The sequence below is a fragment of the Linderina pennispora genome, assembly GCF_002104995.1.
Source record: "Linderina pennispora strain ATCC 12442 chromosome Unknown DL89scaffold_1, whole genome shotgun sequence".
Taxonomy (NCBI): domain Eukaryota; kingdom Fungi; phylum Kickxellomycota; class Kickxellomycetes; order Kickxellales; family Kickxellaceae; genus Linderina; species Linderina pennispora.
In genome coordinates, this window is record NW_024468249.1 from 1,260,991 (window position 1) to 1,277,163 (window position 16,173).

Below are 16,173 nucleotides of genomic sequence, written 5' to 3' on the forward strand. Positions count from 1 at the left end.
TAATTTACAATGAGTAGCGGACAGCAGACACCAATTCAGTTCACACCAAAGCCGACAGTTCGTAGCGCGTCCTGGCCAACAACACATGTCCGTGGGCAGCCCGTCACCGCAGCGGCCCAATATCATGTTCCGGTCTGGTATGACTCCACAGCAGCAACAGCAAATGCTCATGGCGAACGGACGTGTTCCGGGCAGGCGCTTTAACTCCCCAACAACAGCAGCAGCAAGGTTCAAATCCAACAAGCAAATGCTGCTCCAGCAGCAGCAGCAGCAGCAGCAGCAAATGCGGCCAGGGATGGTGCCTCAGCAGCAGGTTTTTGCGGCAAACCCGGCTATTAGCATCCCTGGACAAGCAGCTGCCACCCAGCACTGATCCAGGGACACGCAGGGCGTAAGCGCAAGCCGAAGGCACACGAAAGCCCCAGGCAGTGTGCCGCAGGACGAGGACTCAGGAGACGAGCTGGACCAATTCCAGCCATTCAAAATCTCACTGAAGCGGTACCAGCAGAATCACTCGATGATGTCGGATGTGTTTGTGGCCTTGCCAACCAGCACTGTAGAGGTGCCCAAGCACTACTACGAAGAGCTAAACGAAGGGGCGGTGAAGGCGGGCCTGGACGCGCAAGAGAAGGCGCTTGAGGAGAGCAAGGCCTAGGCACGTCGAGAACATCAAGGAGATTGAGGGCAAACGCTCCGAGTTTGCTGAAATGATGAAGACACTGGTGGGCGCATCATACAAGGATGTTGATGAGATCAAAAAGACACTCGAGTCCAAGTTTGGCTTGGAGTTTGTCGATAATCCATACAGAACCGTGGAGCGCGTTGAGGTTGGCAAATTTGAACCACTCGAGGGCGCCACCTACAAGCAGCTGTGAGCAAGCCAGCGAGATGTACCCATTGTTTTCAAAATAGGCTTTTGCACGCGCTTTTGTGACAGCCAAACTCTGGTAAGCAAATGGTGCTCTTCTCCTCTCTTCCCTTCTCTTCATCGCCGAGCCTTATTTTCGCTTAAAACATCTGTTACACGCTAGCTAACATCAATAAACTACTCAGCAGCCTCAAGGGCTTGCTACCAGGCTAGGAGCTCTGGTGTGCATCTAAGTGAGCCTTGATAGGGTTCCCAACGCATCCACTAAACAGGTTCCTACATGGTACTTTTCGTAAGATTCCTGTGCGAGTGAGCTGGTTCTCCTCATGTGGTTGTAGCACACCATTGCTGACCGGTTGATGAATATGAATCCTCTCACATAGGTAGCAACATGCCACATACATTAGCCAGCAGTATTGTCCAATATCAGCAGTTTTCCCCTCCACTGACTTGGAGGAGTATCTACACACCTCTGCACTACTTGCAAGCGCAAGAAAGCATTATGCCCGGCATGCACATGTCGAGTACAAGTACAAGCCCAAGCCCAAATGTCTGGAATAATGACAAAGCAACCATACTTGTAAACAATGCCACAAAGGCATTTTCTCAAACTATGCTACGAGTGCTCCGGTTGAGATTGCCTCATTCTGAACCCGCTCTTCTTTCATTCTCAGTCTACTAAAAATATACCGGCCATGTCCAAATACCACAATCTCGCGCAAGGTCATGCAAGGTGTTCTCAAGCAGTTGCCACGCATGTCTGATCAGATTGTCGATGACACCAGGCACGAAAAGGTCCTCTCATACATGCGCCTCTTCCTCGAGTCGTCCCGATGCCATAGCCTGTCTGACTGACTGGGATATTTATAGCATTGTCTGCTCGTGTCTAGGACCCGACAGCGATTACCGAGTGTCGTCCGTCGCCATCAGGTTCATGGGTGACGTCATTCGAGTTGCTAGCAGCAACAGCAGCAGAAACATGGAATACGCTCAACGTGGAGCACTCGAATATCATCCAGTGGGTAATCGAGAATGCAGACAGCCAGCACGCGCTGGTGCGCTTTGCCTGTCTGTACTTTGTGCGCCAGGCGGCCGAGATTCACGACAAACATTCAGAGTCTCTGCTAGTTGCGCTTGGGTACCAGGGATACGTGCTGCGTCGGCTGCTCGATGCCAGCCACTTTATCGTTGCTGAGGCATGCAAGCTCGTGTCAGTATTGGTCTCTGTGTCAAGCGATGTCGACGAGAGGCTGAAAAGCATGATTGGTAGTCTGGCTAGCCGCGCTTTTGACCGCCAGAGTTCGGCACAAAAGAAAGCGCTCCTATCAGTGGCTGGTACGCTTCTGCAGCTTGGTGCGGGCGCAAGAGATTATGTATGCTCGGTGGTTCCTCTGATCGGCCTTAGGCCATATTTACTGGATGAGGAGAGGCTGGTGCGCGACCAGGCGCTGGATATATATGAGGTCATGGTCAGAACAAATCCAGGCAGCAGCTACGCCGAAATGTTTACCACTCTGTCGCCAAGAGGGTCAGCTCAGGTGCTGACCAGGGTTGATATATTAGTAGCCCTGCGAGGGCTGGCGGCCATGGTCAAAGGGTTGGGTGCGAGTGAATGCTCGGGGCGTAGCGCGGCTGATGTGCTCAAGGCGATTGCCTACACAGCTGTATCTATCCTCGCCGATCTACAGAACGTACGATTCCCTCTGGTAGCTGAGGAGAGTATTTATTCGTACCCAGAGCTACAGCAGATTAGCCTGTGCGTCAGGGAATTTGCCGAGAGCGACCGGCCATCAGGCTGTTTTAAACCAGGTTTCAATCGAATCGGCTCGCATCGCTCGTGACTACAGCCAAGTCTTCTTTGACCAGCCGATATTCGAAGTGCTAGAAAGACTAGTTGGAAGTTGAGCGTGTGCAGAAATCGCAGCAGCTTCTGTCTACGGTACTGGATGCGGCTGTCAAGTCGCTGAAGCTGGCCAAGCACGTAGGATTTGTGCACTTGATGAGGCTCCCTGAGCTGGTGGCGAACTTTAGCATTGGGTCGTCAGGTGTCAAGGCGCTGCTGATGGTGGCCCTGGAGATTATCGGCGAGCAAGCAGAGTTCGAGGCTGTGTTGTTTGGACAGTTTGCTCGGGCGCTGGTTTCAGCGATGCGAACTCGGCTGGCAGATGTTGAGTGGGAGGCGAGGGACACAGTGCTGGAGATCGTGCATGCTGCGGTAGAGACGATTGAGTGGGGCAAGGTCGCGCCTGTAATTGGCGATATGGGGCTGATACAGGACGTTGTCAACGCGCTTGAAGACCCAGAGGAGTACATTAGAGCATCGGGCGCGCAGGCATTGGTCAGCATTGTAGAGCATGCTGATCAAGACGTGGTTCGCGCAGTGGTGGATTGCAATGAACTCGATGCTGCGCATTTGCGAGCGCTAATTGGGGACAGTGAGGCGTTTGTCAGGCGTGCTGCACTGGAGCTGGTACTTTCCATGAGCAAAAAAGACGCCAGCCAAGAGTGGCTGCAGGCGCTAACCTATCGAGGATCTCTACCAGCTGGCTGATAACCCCGACTTCGAGGTGCGTGTACGGCTGGCTCGAGTGCTGGCAAGGCTGTCTGAGCTGCTTTTCCTCCAGAGCGAGTGCTCCGTTGACCTTCCAATACGTCGAGGAGCTGCAGCCTGGAACGCTGCTTATTGACATGTGCCGAGACTCATCCCGGTACGTGCGCAGGGTGTGCTTAGACAGCTTGACGGGAATGAAGGGCAGCTTGGAAGCTGCGGGCGTGTCAGCCTCGAAGAAGGAGCAGACAAAGCGCAGGGTTGTCGTCAGCAGCCAGGCATCGTTCTATTCAAAGCTCTGCGAGATCGACTTTGCCCGACTTGAGGCCGGGCTTACCACAGAGCACTTGTACCAGGAGGCCCTGGACACGCAGGTCGAGGATGAGTTGATGCAGGAGACCGGCGAGCGAAACCAGGGCAACAACATCCTTGAATGCTACTGAGCCCAGCATTTCCAGAGTCTGGGTTTGCGGACTGCTGGCTATCAATAACAAAATTTTAGGCCCCCACGCGGATCCCAAACTTGACTATAAATTGCTTTTCACTCTACGCGTTTTCATTTTTATTTTTCAATAGTTTTCTGCGCTGGCTACCACTTTCTTCTACAGTTGCAGTTCTAATGTCAAATCGACCGCGCCCATCGCTAATTCCACGGCCAGACAGCCGGGCCAGCCCAGGGTCAAGACTGGTCAGCGGACGGTTTACGAATGCCCTGAGTCAGGCGCTGAAACACGATGAATTCACGCGACCCCCGCTGCCGCCACACACCATTGCCAGCGCGCAGCAACCGCGGACAATACTCGCCCGAAGAGGAGCTGGAGGAGATTGAGCAAAAGATTACATTGACGCTGCAGGAGATTGACGCCAACTTTGACAGGTGCCAGCGCACCATGGCGCGCGACGTTATGCCCAAGATTGAGCAGATGGCGAAGCTGTCGAGCGAGCTTCTGGAAGCCTCGCATCCCTGGCTGCAGTTCTTCATGTCGGTAGCATCGGCTGAAGACCAGTCCGACGAGTCGTTTGTGCGCAATGTGCAGGCGCCAGAGGATGAGCCCTACTCACATAGCATGGGGGCCGAGGACGCTACGCGGTTTGGCGATATGGGGCCAACGCAGCGTGCAGCTATCGAAGAACAGGCGGGCAGAGGCGAGATCACGGCACAGTTCCCAGACAAGCCCATGCAATTGGTGATTATCGATAGTGATGAGGAGGCTGCAGACAGTGACGCGGACACTGAGATCGCCTCACCGCAAACGCCACGCACTGGAGCAGCGAAGCGTATAACGGACCAGCTGAGCACATCGGCGAAGAAACGGCGCAGGGTGGGCGACACGCCTCGAAAGGATGGTGCGTCGTCATCGAGCGCCCGGACACCTGTGTCAATGATGCGCGCATGGGTGCACGCGAAACAGGACCGCAATGGACGCCCACCGAGATATGGGGCAACACCCGGGAGTGCAGGCTCATACGACTCGTTGCAAGTCGAACAACATGTCGATTGGCACGGCTGATCTGATGCCTGATACCAGCCCGCCACATACAATGACCTTTACTTTGCCGCAGTCTCGTCGCATCGCACCGCCGCGCCAGCCTGGCAACTCTGCGGGCAAAGGAGGTTGCCTTCGAGGAGGATGACGATGACGATGACGAGGAGGACGAAGAGGAAATGCTTGAAGAGATCAACACCCTGCTTCATCGCTACGAGAGCCCGCGGCCAACGAAATGGCGCAGCCCAATCGGTATCCGGAGAGTCACCAGCACAGGAACGTATTCCGGACTCGGCCAAGTCGTTGCCACTGAGCTCTGTCAAATCGATGTCATCGAGTTCCGTCATTCCAGTTCCTGCGTCAGGCAACTAAGAGTCCCAGTTGTATCGGACAATGGAGAGGACGATGACGATATAGATATGCAGGCACTGGCAGCAAAGTATGCTAGCCCCCAGAGCGCCGTTAGATCTGAGAGCGCACATGAGACTGGTACCGGTGTGCCGGGACTGCGTGGCGATGCTGAGGCTATGGACATTGACGGCGCCGATGAGGATGTTCATATGGAAGATATTGATGCGGATGAGTCGCTAATCTCGCCTCCACCGCAGATCAGGACTACTCTCACCCCATTATCAGCGGGCAGCCAGCCCTCAGTGAACGGGTCACCCACTTCTCCTACTGCGGCAACGGCTACCACAGCCAAAGCCCTGACACGGTCGCAATCGCAGGACATGACAGCACGGCCAGCCTCGCAGGCTATATCGAGCCGGCCACGGCCGCAGTCGCAAAATGCAATGACTCGGCCTCAGGCTCAGAACGCAGCAACCCGGCCGCGGTCGCAGGATGCAATAGCACGACCCGCAGTACCAAATGGTCCTACATGGCAGTTTGGAAGGCACAGCCTGGTCAGCACGGACATGCGGCAGGCAGACACCGATGATATTTCGCCGCTAGCCAACCGTGGATCGCGCCAGCAGCCCGGTACACGTATAGCTTCGTCACATGCAGTTCAGCCCACCACCTCATATACAGAGAGATTCCAGCCGCTCGGCATGGCCGATGGTGAGGACGATCCGTTTGGGCCTTCTCCAGTACGTACCGGCCTGCCGCGCCGTCCCCAGCCTGTGCGCAGCGCTCCGCGGCAGCCCGATCGGCCGGCTTCGGCGCAGTCTGAGACTGCAGCGGGGCTGCGGACCGAGCGCCGGCGGCCGCAATCGGCTGCCACCGGTCAGCGCGTCGTTTACCAGCCGCAGCGACACGCTGATGGGTTCGGATGTGACGGCAACAATCCTCAGTCCGAATCTTGATATGAACGACACGGACCACCACGGGCTGCATGCGAACACGACGGACTCGCAGCTGAATGAGAGCAGCATGTCGCTCGAGAACCAAGACTACACGGGTAGCGGGCTAACGAATATGGACGGCACGACGACCATCTTGCCCACGCGTGAGATGTTGCAGCAGGCAGCGCGGCAGGCTCGAGACTCCGAGGCCCAGAACACCAGTGGGTTGGAGGGGGTTAGCGTGCTGGGCGGCGACGACGACGACGTGACGCAGACTAGCTTTGTGTCGATGGCGTCGAATACTGAAGCTACTGTGTAACTAATTACGATCTCTCAATCTAGATCACTTTCTTTTGCGTACCCACATGTAGTACTGTCACTATGAGTCTGCCTTGTTGGGATTGCACGCTAGAGACCCATCGTTGTGCCCTTGGACAGGATGAACACGACATCGCAAATGAAAGGATGCCTTTGTGTTTTGTGGATCAGGAGCCAGCGGGAGCCACGCTGAGGGCTCCCAGATGAGGCGCATCACACCGGTAACAAGATTGCAGCAGTTTAGATGTTGGCTGGTGCAGTTGCACAAACTGCAACGCTAGTATTTAAACGAAGTGTTTCCTTCATATGATCCTCCTCTCCTTAGCGTGATGTGTTGAATAACCAGTAGTAATAAAGAAACTAAAGCGTGATGCAACATTGAATGAGAGATGGCAAAATGGCAGTATAATATGAGATCTTGAAGCTATGCCATGGAAACTGCGGTGCTGGTGCGCCAGGTCTCTGATAACCTGTGGACAGCTCACTAAGACCTCATAACTATATGTACTTGCCCATTTCAATATATTCGCAGTTATGTCCCTGATTTAAATACATGTAGAGTTTCTTTTGTCTGAACTTGCTTACTGTAGGTTCGTGCTCAATATCGGGCATATCAACCATTTTATATGGAGCCACATCCGCATCGATTGCTTCCTCTACACTCTTGATGCGACCTGTATCCCATATAACGTGACGAGGGTGGGCTGCTTGCAGAATTGGTCAAATCCAACGACTTTGGCAGTACGTAATGTTTATTGGAGATCAACCAACGCATCGCCAATGGCACTGAGTAGAGTCAGCTTTCCTATTTCTGCAAGCAAGTCATCCAGCGGACATTTCTGTATATGTGAAGCCTGCTTTTCACCTGCCAGCCAGTGTCTCTGGACAATAAAGCTCGATTCTCAGCTGGTGAACTTGCGCAGTGGACTCGGAGGCAGAATGCCGGGTGACCGGGCGACATTTGCTTCGCGGCATCTCTTTCTAGAGATATTCGGCGGGGTCTGGTCACACATAGTAGATATAGACATAGAGCCTCAGTGCAACAAGCGGATTATAGTGGAACCAAATATAACATTGGCAATAAACAACGATATAGTGAATTATGAAAGATGCGCTAACCAACAGGCTTGTTGCATGTTTAGATGTGTTGACTGTTTGTGGTACATACAGTTGAGATGGTACCATATACAGGGTGCGTTTAGAGGCGGGCCCAGTTCGAGTAGTGCGTGTGCTCGCGCTTTGTACCTAGGGTATATAGGTATTTCGTTTTTGGCAAGAGATGGAAATGTTGGTGGCGAGCCGAGTGATTAGTTAATTATCGCAATGGAGGATTCTCTGAAACGTCACTTTTGCAAACCACACGGGCTGCCCGTCTAGCAGATAGTTTTCGTTAGTTTTTTCTTCAGCTTCAGTGACTCTTGCACCAGAACACTCGTTCAACAAAAAGTAGAATTACACTGTTACAATTCCGTTATTTTTCGCATCTGCGGTCAGTTTCATTCGAGGGCGACGCAAGAATTCACGGATGGGCAGCACAGAAACCGGCAGCAAAGCTGCTTGACCTCGAGGAAGGGCTGACGGACTCGCCGGGGTTCCGCAACAAGGTGGGTATTTTCGAGGAATACGCGACGTCGCTCGAAACAGCAGTGCAGGGTCTGAGCAAGGCCAGCCGGGGATTCCAGCAGGTGTCGTCGGAGTACAGCAGCAGAAGCACAGAGCTGCTGCAGCGCATCAGCAGCATATCGAAACTGTCGCCAATGCAGGACAGTGCGATTGACCAGGCGCTGAGCGGGTTCAGCGAGGTTGCGCAGGAGATCGAACGCAACCGGATTCTCCAATGCGAGCAGTTCCAGAACATCCTAGTGGGCCCGCTGGAAACGCTGATGGGCGAGGACGGGCCGGTGCAGCAGCTCAAGACAAGACGGCGGCGACTCGACATGCAGCAGGCGGACTACGAGTCACAGCTGGCCCGCGCCATGGCCCGCAAGGACGCCGAGGCAGAGAGCGATGTGGAGGCGGCCAAGAGCCGGTACCTGAATACAGTGCAGAGACAGGCGATAGATCTGAATCGGCTGGCGGCCGTGCGGAGGATCGAGTTCATCGAGGGTTTTCTGTCGCTGATGTATGCACAGTACGCGTTCTACCACCAGGCATTCTCGGCCATCAAGGACTTTGAGCCGGCCATGCGCAGGCTCGGCGAGCATCTGGCCAAGACCAGGCGCGCGGCGGAGCTCGAGATCGACGAGTCGCAGGCGCTAGTGATTAAGCCCAAGCAAACCACCGACCGAGGCAGCGATGAATCCGGGTATGTGCGCGTCGGGCAACAGGACGACGACATGTTCGGCAGCGTCCGCAGCGTCGAGGCACTGGGCGAGCCAGCATCTGAGCCGACCAGAGAGCCGCCCAGGCGCCGCGGCCGCAGGTCCGTCGCGTCGATTTCGCTCAACGCCGCTGGGGTGTTCCAGATGTCCGGATATCTGTTCCTTGCGCAGCCAGTACTCTCTGATGGCGTCGTGGCAGCGCCGGTGGTTTGCAATCAAGGACGGGCAGCTCGAGCACGTGCAGCGCATGGACGGCCGCGACTTGGAGTCGATCCCCCTGCATCTCTGCCAGGTCAAGCCCGCTGCCCTGCAGGACCGCCGCAATGTCTTCGAGCTGATCGCACCCACCCGCACGTACCTCTTGCAGGCCGAGAGCGACAGCGAGCTCAGCGCATGGACTGCGTGCCTGCGCCAGGCCATCGAGGCGTCTCTGTATGCGCATACGCCGCAGGGCTCCGCGGCTCCCTCCCAGGCGCCCTCCAAGACTAGCACACCAACACCCCGGCAGCCGGCTCAGTTCGCCGTGAGCCGCGCATCCAGCGCCCAGCGCGCCGACTCGGACGGCGAGGCGGCGCGTGTGCGCATGGCGGCATTGCGGGCGGTCCCAGGCAACAATGCGTGTGTGGACTGCGGGCGGCGGGTGCCCGAGTGGGCAGCGATCAATCTGGGCGTGCTGATGTGCATTGAGTGCTCGGGCGTCCATCGCAGCCTGGGTGTCCACGTGTCCAAGGTGCGGTCGGTCAAGCTGGACCACTGGGAGAACGAATTGATGCATGTGATGCTCCGCCTCGGCAACCACGCCGTCAACGCCATCTACGAGGCCGAGGACCGCCAGCCAGGCGACCCAGACAAGCCCAGCGACCGCACGCCGCGCGACCAGGCCACGCCGTTCCTCTCGGCCAAGTACGCGAGCCGCGTGTGGGTCTGCCGAGCCGAGTCGCCCGACACCCAGCTGTTCGCTGCTGTGCAAAAAGAGGATCTGCCCGGGGCGCTGCAGGCGCTGGCCCAGGGCGCCGACGCCAACATGCACGACGGCGAGTCCGGCAATACGCCATTGATTGCAGCAGCAAGTAACGGCGACTTTGGCATGCTGGAGCTGCTCATGCTGTGGGGCGCCAGTGTCTCTGCGCGCGCCCACGTGAGCGCCTCGGCTTACGCAGCAGAGAGCGCCGGCGGCACTGCCCTGCACGCGGCTGTGTGTGCGGGCAATGCGCGGGTGGTCTGGTATCTGGTGCGCAAGGGAGCGCAGTGGGACACGCCGGACGCCCACGGCCTGCTGCCGCTGGACATAGCGCTGGAGCGCTCCGACGTCCAGGCGGTGATGGCATTGCGGTACGCTGCGTTCCAGAAGGCTGCGGGGCTGCCGCCGGGCTCGGTGCAGGCTGGCGAGCTGCCAGATCTCGACGACTCGCTGATCGGCTCCTGGGCCATTCCGCCGTATTCGCCCAAGCGCATGTCGGCCGAGTTCACAGACTTTGCCGACTCCTCTATGGCCGCCGATGCTGCATTTGATGAGCCGTCGTAAGATGCTGCTTTAAAAAATTAACCGGTCGTGTTATTACAAAAGACTTTCGAGCGACTACTTGTTTATCGCCTGCCCATGTGCGCCAGCTCCGCTGCCGTCGTGATCAGGTCGACCTTGCTGCCGTATGGGTCCTGCCCGGGGTTGTGCTTGTCGATGTCCAAGTAACTGTCTGCCGCCCCGCGCCGGTTCTTCGTGACCTTGTACAGCACAATCCACGATACCAGCCCGATGATCGCCAGCGACCCGATCGCAATCCCCACGATCGGCCCTGCCCCCAGCCCCGACGACCGCGACGCAACCGTCGAATTCACGCCCTCAAACTGCGCCGTGCTGCTGGCACTATCCTCCTCCTCCGATGCGCTGTCCAATTCACTGGAGGCGTCCAATGAGTCCTCCGCCTCCGTAGACAGCTCGTCTGTGGATGACTCTACCGTTGGCTCCTGCGAGCTCTCCAGCGAGCTCTCCAGTAGATTTTCCTGCGTGCTCTCCTGCGTGCTCGCAGCAACCTTCCAGTGAGCTTGTCGGCGCCTCCGACCGTGATGCGGCTGACCCCGTGACGAAATCCTGCGTCGCCACCACAAACCCAGCCGCCAGCGGCTTATCCTCCAGGGCATTCCACGGGCTGCACTTGCCGCCCTGCCACTTGCACGACACCCCATTATACAGCATCGCCGTATTGCACCCCGATTCCATGCGCACCGCACACGGCAGCGGGCAGCTCAGCCCCAAATTCACGCACTGGAACTCCCCGCACCCCACGCAGAACTGCGGGCACGACCCGTCCGGATTCACCTTGCACTGCACGTCCACCACACATGCCTCTGATTCCCACCGGCACCCGTGGCCCTCCACGCTGAAATTGCACGACGTGCGGTCCTTGCGGTTCGTGCACACTACAGGGCCATATGTAGTTATTAGTATGGATTCTGATTTCAACCACGTGCTGATGCTCCCTTATTTCCTCTACCTTCCGGACACGCTGATGTAGCGAGACACCCGAACTGCTCACAGTACGTCTTGCCCGCCTCGCACCCGGCGTTCTGCCGCCGCACTAGATGCCCTGTCGCATTATACTGTGCCAAACATGTATGCGCAGCCGCTGCAATATAGAAAACCAAAAATGCCACTATGCGCGCGTTCATTTGAGAGGAAAGAGCTGTGAAAAAAGAATTGAAGAGAGGAAATAAGGATAAGAGCTTAATGCGTCCCCAGGGGATATCAGGAGCTGCTTTAAAAATAGATGCCTGTTGTGCTGACGGTCTGGGTTAGAATAGTCAGACTTTGTGGTCGTAAAATAAAAAAAAAGGAAGAGGGAAAGGGGAGGGGTCGTTAAAAGTAGAGAGGGAGAGAAAATAAACGCGAAGAGGAGGAAAAAGAGCGCAAAAGTCTCAATCAGCAAACACAGCTGTAAACAACTGACCCGGCCCTCTTCACACTCACTCGCATGCGCCGAATCTTCGTTTCCGGTCCTCGCCCTGCCCTGTGATTGGGCCAATTTCATCGTTGTCAATCATTGAGGACCGCAAAGACCATGTGGTCAATTTTTCATATACAGCCAAAAGCCTACTCGTCGGTCACGCATCCAAACGATGCCGACTTGACGTTCTTGATGTACTTGTACAGCGTGCCGCGCTCCGCCTTGAACGCTGGCGCCTTCCATGCCGCCCGCCGCTGCTCCATCTCTGCCTCCGACACATCGACGTTGATCTGCCGCGTCTCTGCGTCAATCGTGATCTTGTCGCCGTTCTTGATCAGACCAATGGGCCCGCCCACCTGAGCCTCCGGCGTAATGTGTCCGATAATGAACCCGTGGCTGCCGCCCGAGAACCGCCCGTCCGTCAGCAGCGCCACGTGCTGTCCCAGACCCGCTCCCATGATTGCGCTCGACGGCGTCAGCATCTCCGGCATGCCCGGACCGCCCTTGGGACCCACATACCGGATAATGACCACATCTCCCTTCTTGATCTCGCCGCGCTCCAGCGCCGCCAGCATCTCAGGCTCCGACTCGAACACATTGGCCGTGCCCGCAAACTGCAGGCCCTCCTTGCCCGTGATCTTGGCCACCGAGCCCTCGGGTGCCACATTGCCGAACAGCGTCTGCAGATGGCCCGTGGGCTTGATCGGCGACGACGCCGGCTGGATGATCTTCTGGCCCTCCGCCAGACCCGGCAGCTCCGCCAGGTTCTCCGCCAATGTCTTGCCCGTCACCGTCATGGTCGAGCCGTGCAGGAAGCCCTCCTTCAGCAGGTACTTGAGAATCGCCGGAGTGCCGCCAATCGCCGGCAGATCCGCCATAACGTACTTGCCCGACGGCTTCATGTCGGCCAGGAACGGCGTGCGGTCGGAGATCGCCTGGAAGTCCGCCAGCGTCAGGTTGATGCCGATTGCCCGCGAAATCGCAATCAGATGCAGAACCACGTTGGTCGACCCGCCCATGGCAATCGCCACCGTGATCGCGTTCTCAAACGCCTCCCTGGTCATGATGTCCTTCGGACAGATGTTCTGCTCCAGCAGGTTGCGGATCGCATGGCCTGCCTGTCGGCACTCGTCCAGCTTCTGCTGCGACGTCGCTGGCGACGACGAGCTGTACGGCAGGGTCATGCCCATGGCCTCAGCGGCTGTCGCCATCGTGTTCGCCGTATACATGCCGCCGCATGCGCCTGGCCCTGGGCACGCATGCCGCACCGTGTCGAACCGCTCGGCCTCGGTGATCTTGCCGGCCACATACGATCCGTAGGCCTCAAACGTCGACACAATATCCAGCTTCTGCCCGCCACACCCCTTGCCCGGGTTGATCGTACCGCCATATACCATGATCGATGGCCGGTTCAGCCGCGCCATCGCCATCAGCACGCCCTGGCATGTTCTTGTCGCACCCGGGCACCGAAATGTTCGCGTCGTACCACAGCCCACCCATGGTCGTTTCGATTGAGTCTGCGATTACGTCACGCGACTGCAGGGAATAGCACATGCCGCGCGTCCCCATGCTCATGCCGTCGCTGACGCCGATCGTGTTGAACCGCATGCCGACAAGACCTGCCTCCTGCACGCCCTTCTTCACCTCTGCCGACAGGTCAAGCAGGTGCATGTTGCACGGGTTGCCCTCGAACCACACGCTCGAGATGCCCACCTGGCCCTTGTTCATGTCCTCCTCCTTCAGACCCGTTCCGTACAGCATCGCCTGCGACGGGCCCTGTGCCTTGGGCTGCGTGATGATCGAGCTGTACCGGTTCAGCCGTGGCTTCTCCTCGGTGCGGGAGATGCGCGCGGCGCTGAACAGCCGCACAGGCTGTGACGACAGCGTCTTGAGGGGTTTTGTCCTGAGAGCACGAAGCATCGTCTTTATTTTTGTTTAAAAAGAGGACTCTTGTTCTTGTGTGAGAGAGGTACGAAAGAAATCCAAGATGAGATAAGAGAAAAAGCGAGGAATGAGGTGGCTAGAGTCGTTGTCGACTATGCGCGCACGGCGCCTGCCTCCACCAGCTTTTATAGATAAGAGACTGGGGCTGCTCAGGTCAGGGCCGCGTTATTTTTCAACAAAAAGTGAGTCATGTCGTGTTTAACCCCCGTCCAGACCCGTCCCTGTGATCAAGAGCGCAGCCTTGAGCCAATGCGGGCTCCAGCTCCCCCAGCACCATCCTCGATCGACCGTTTCTTTCTCTGGCCTGCCAAAACCAGCATAGTGACTCCACATGCCCTGTGTAAAAATGACATTAATTGTTTTTAAATCCGCTAGCTGAGCCAGGGCAGCGCGCCCTCGTACACCTGCACCGGGTTCTTTGGGCAGTAGTCAAAGAACTCTGCAATCTCGGGACACGATCCCCGGTACCCGTGGCTCATGTGGAACGGGTTCCGCCCCTCGCGCTTCTCCCTCAGCCGCCCGCCGCACCCGTACAGGTCCTTGCTGAACAGCTCATACGCATTCGCCCGCTCGCCCTTGGCCATGCTCTCGACGCTGCCGGGTGGGTTAATGCCGATGTAGTTGAACCTGATCTTGGGGTAGTTGAGCGCCCTCCGATGCAATTCAATGAACCGCTCGCGCTTGAAGTCAAACCCGACCACAGTGATCCGGTCCGGATACCGTCCAGTGATTTCGCGGAACCGCGCCACCGAAAACAGCACGTTCTCGTACGAATCCCTGGCATACTGCTCGGTCATCACCCGTCTGTACACGCTGCCCGTCAGCCAGCCCATGCGGTCGGCCGCCGCCCAGTACCCCTGTGCCTCGCTCTGCGCGCCTGCGCCCGCGCGCGTCGCTCCCCCGCTAAACAGCAGCAACGCCGTGTCGTGCTCCTTCACAATCTCCACCGCCTTGCCAATGTGCGCCATGAACGCCCCCACCGAGCCCACCTGCTCCGGCTGCAAAAACCAGTTCGACTCGTCCAGCGGCGTGCCGTTGCCCTGGTACACGCCATGGCCCGGCACTATCACCAGGTCCGTCAGCTGCTTGAAATCTACCTCTGTGTACGCCCGCTGGTCGCCCGTGCTGCTTGGCCGCGGCCGCGTGCGACCCAGTGCAAGGGGCTCGGGCCGCGTGAAGTAGTATATGTTTAGTACTAGCGAGACGATCAGCAGGCACGGCAGGTATAGCCGCAGAATGTGCGTTGCCAGGCGCTGCTTGCGCAAGGGCGTCGGCGTCCATGTGTCACTGACATTGACCGTCGGTATGTTAATGCGCACCATTGCTGGCGGTGTTCGGGACGGCATCTTGAATTTCTAGTTAGATTAGGGAAGAAAACGTACAAAAGGCGAAAAAGAAGGTTTGGAGGAAAGAAAAGGAACCGAGACACTAGCCTCGTAACACGACAACTTTCCCCACGCCAGACTTGCTCTTCTCAATTTATGCGGATTTTGCACTGCCCAAGCACGATCCGTTTTTCCATGTTGGGCGATCTGTACAGCAAACAGCAAATAGCCCCAGACCCAGCTCCCAACATACGTCAGCTGCCACCGCCTGCGTATAAAAGAGCCTGGCATACCCCACGTCGCCCCCTCAACCCTTCTACTATTCGGCTCTCTACCCTTTCCAGTATCACCATTACCACTTCTAACCATGGCTCAGACCGACGACCGCACCAAAGTTCTTTTCGTCTGCCTCGGCAATATCTGCCGCTCGCCGATGGCCGAAGCCGTCTTTGCGCACACCGTCGCGCAGCGCCAGCTCAGCGACCAATTCCTAATTGACAGCGCCGGCACCGCCAGCTACCACGTCGGCAGCAGGCCCGACCCGCGCTCTGCTGCCACCTGCAAAAGCCACGGCGTCCCAATCAGCCACCACGGCCGGCAGGTCCAGGCCAGCGATTTTAAAAAGTTCGACTATATCCTGTGCATGGACGAGTCGAACCTCAGCGATTTGCTGCGCAAGCAGCCGAGCGGATCCAAGGCCCAGGTTGCGCTGTTTGGCTCGTATAGCCCGGACAACAAGGACCGCATTATTGAGGACCCCTATTATGGCGGCCAGGACGGCTTTGAGAAGAACTTTGGCCAGGTCACCAGGTGCTCCGAGGGGCTGTTGAAGAAGCTTGGGTTCTAATTTACGCTAGTTTTTGAATATACCTCTTGTTTCTCTGTGCTGCGTCAACTTCAGGTGTTTGATCCAAACATGTGTAGGAGCAAAGACGTATCCACAGCTACTACAAACGATATGCTGTGGATACAGGATATGATATAGCACTGGTATTGAATTCAACCGTTAACGTTCACCAAAGTCGGTACTGAAAGACAGGGCGGTTTACATCATAGTTAGGCTTCCTTGTTGGCTTGATCGGGTACCTTCTCATTCGCAACCCCCGCCTTGGTCTTGGCCACGCTACCTTCTGC

At 57.0% G+C, this 16,173-nt stretch overlaps 8 protein-coding genes across 8 annotated transcripts; 5 read left to right on the top strand and 3 right to left on the bottom strand.

Annotated features, from left to right (window-relative positions):
* Positions 1 to 247: 247 nt before the first annotated feature.
* On the top strand, positions 248 to 601 carry DL89DRAFT_264067 (uncharacterized protein; the record flags this gene model as incomplete). The annotated part of the gene is made up of 2 exons (XM_040886089.1): positions 248 to 313; positions 389 to 601. Coding segments are annotated over 2 exons (279 nt in total), but the record flags the coding sequence as incomplete, so codon positions are not given.
* Positions 602 to 1,624: 1,023 nt separating this feature from the next.
* Positions 1,625 to 3,859, top strand: DL89DRAFT_289735 (uncharacterized protein; the record flags this gene model as incomplete). Its single annotated transcript, XM_040889994.1, has 7 exons — positions 1,625 to 1,663; positions 1,759 to 2,628; positions 2,663 to 2,746; positions 2,784 to 2,849; positions 2,883 to 3,338; positions 3,400 to 3,470; positions 3,499 to 3,859. 7 exons carry the CDS (start codon positions 1,625 to 1,627, stop codon positions 3,857 to 3,859), a joined length of 1,947 nt encoding a protein of 648 aa, XP_040747314.1.
* A 152-nt stretch (positions 3,860 to 4,011) lies between these two features.
* On the top strand, positions 4,012 to 6,877 carry DL89DRAFT_264069 (uncharacterized protein). The gene is made up of 8 exons (XM_040886090.1): positions 4,012 to 4,094; positions 4,201 to 4,897; positions 5,029 to 5,808; positions 5,830 to 5,890; positions 5,912 to 5,994; positions 6,025 to 6,027; positions 6,049 to 6,071; positions 6,136 to 6,877. Exons 1-8 carry the CDS (start codon positions 4,036 to 4,038, stop codon positions 6,506 to 6,508), a joined length of 2,079 nt encoding a protein of 692 aa, XP_040747315.1. The 5' UTR covers positions 4,012 to 4,035; the 3' UTR covers positions 6,509 to 6,877.
* Positions 6,878 to 7,446: 569 nt separating this feature from the next.
* DL89DRAFT_253991 (ArfGap-domain-containing protein) lies at positions 7,447 to 10,353 on the top strand (the record flags this gene model as incomplete). Its single annotated transcript, XM_040885236.1, has 5 exons — positions 7,447 to 7,699; positions 7,766 to 7,794; positions 7,935 to 8,812; positions 8,855 to 8,929; positions 8,973 to 10,353. 5 exons carry the CDS (start codon positions 7,447 to 7,449, stop codon positions 10,351 to 10,353), a joined length of 2,616 nt encoding a protein of 871 aa, XP_040747316.1.
* A 62-nt stretch (positions 10,354 to 10,415) lies between these two features.
* Positions 10,416 to 11,495, bottom strand: DL89DRAFT_289737 (uncharacterized protein; the record flags this gene model as incomplete). The annotated part of the gene is made up of 3 exons (XM_040889995.1): positions 10,416 to 10,848; positions 10,889 to 11,246; positions 11,321 to 11,495. The coding sequence occupies 3 exons, from the start codon at positions 11,493 to 11,495 to the stop codon at positions 10,416 to 10,418; spliced, it is 966 nt and encodes a 321-aa protein (XP_040747317.1).
* A 421-nt stretch (positions 11,496 to 11,916) lies between these two features.
* Positions 11,917 to 13,690, bottom strand: DL89DRAFT_289738 (dihydroxy-acid dehydratase; the record flags this gene model as incomplete). Its single annotated transcript, XM_040889996.1, has 2 exons — positions 11,917 to 13,209; positions 13,238 to 13,690. The coding sequence occupies 2 exons, from the start codon at positions 13,688 to 13,690 to the stop codon at positions 11,917 to 11,919; spliced, it is 1,746 nt and encodes a 581-aa protein (XP_040747318.1).
* A 404-nt stretch (positions 13,691 to 14,094) lies between these two features.
* Positions 14,095 to 14,805, bottom strand: DL89DRAFT_218184 (uncharacterized protein; the record flags this gene model as incomplete). Its single annotated transcript, XM_040884345.1, has 1 exon — positions 14,095 to 14,805. A coding segment is annotated over one exon (711 nt), but the record flags the coding sequence as incomplete, so codon positions are not given.
* Positions 14,806 to 15,361: 556 nt separating this feature from the next.
* Positions 15,362 to 15,910, top strand: DL89DRAFT_264071 (LMWPc-domain-containing protein). The gene has a single exon (XM_040886091.1). It carries the CDS (start codon positions 15,407 to 15,409, stop codon positions 15,884 to 15,886), a length of 480 nt encoding a protein of 159 aa, XP_040747320.1. The 5' UTR covers positions 15,362 to 15,406; the 3' UTR covers positions 15,887 to 15,910.
* Positions 15,911 to 16,173: the final 263 nt, after the last annotated feature.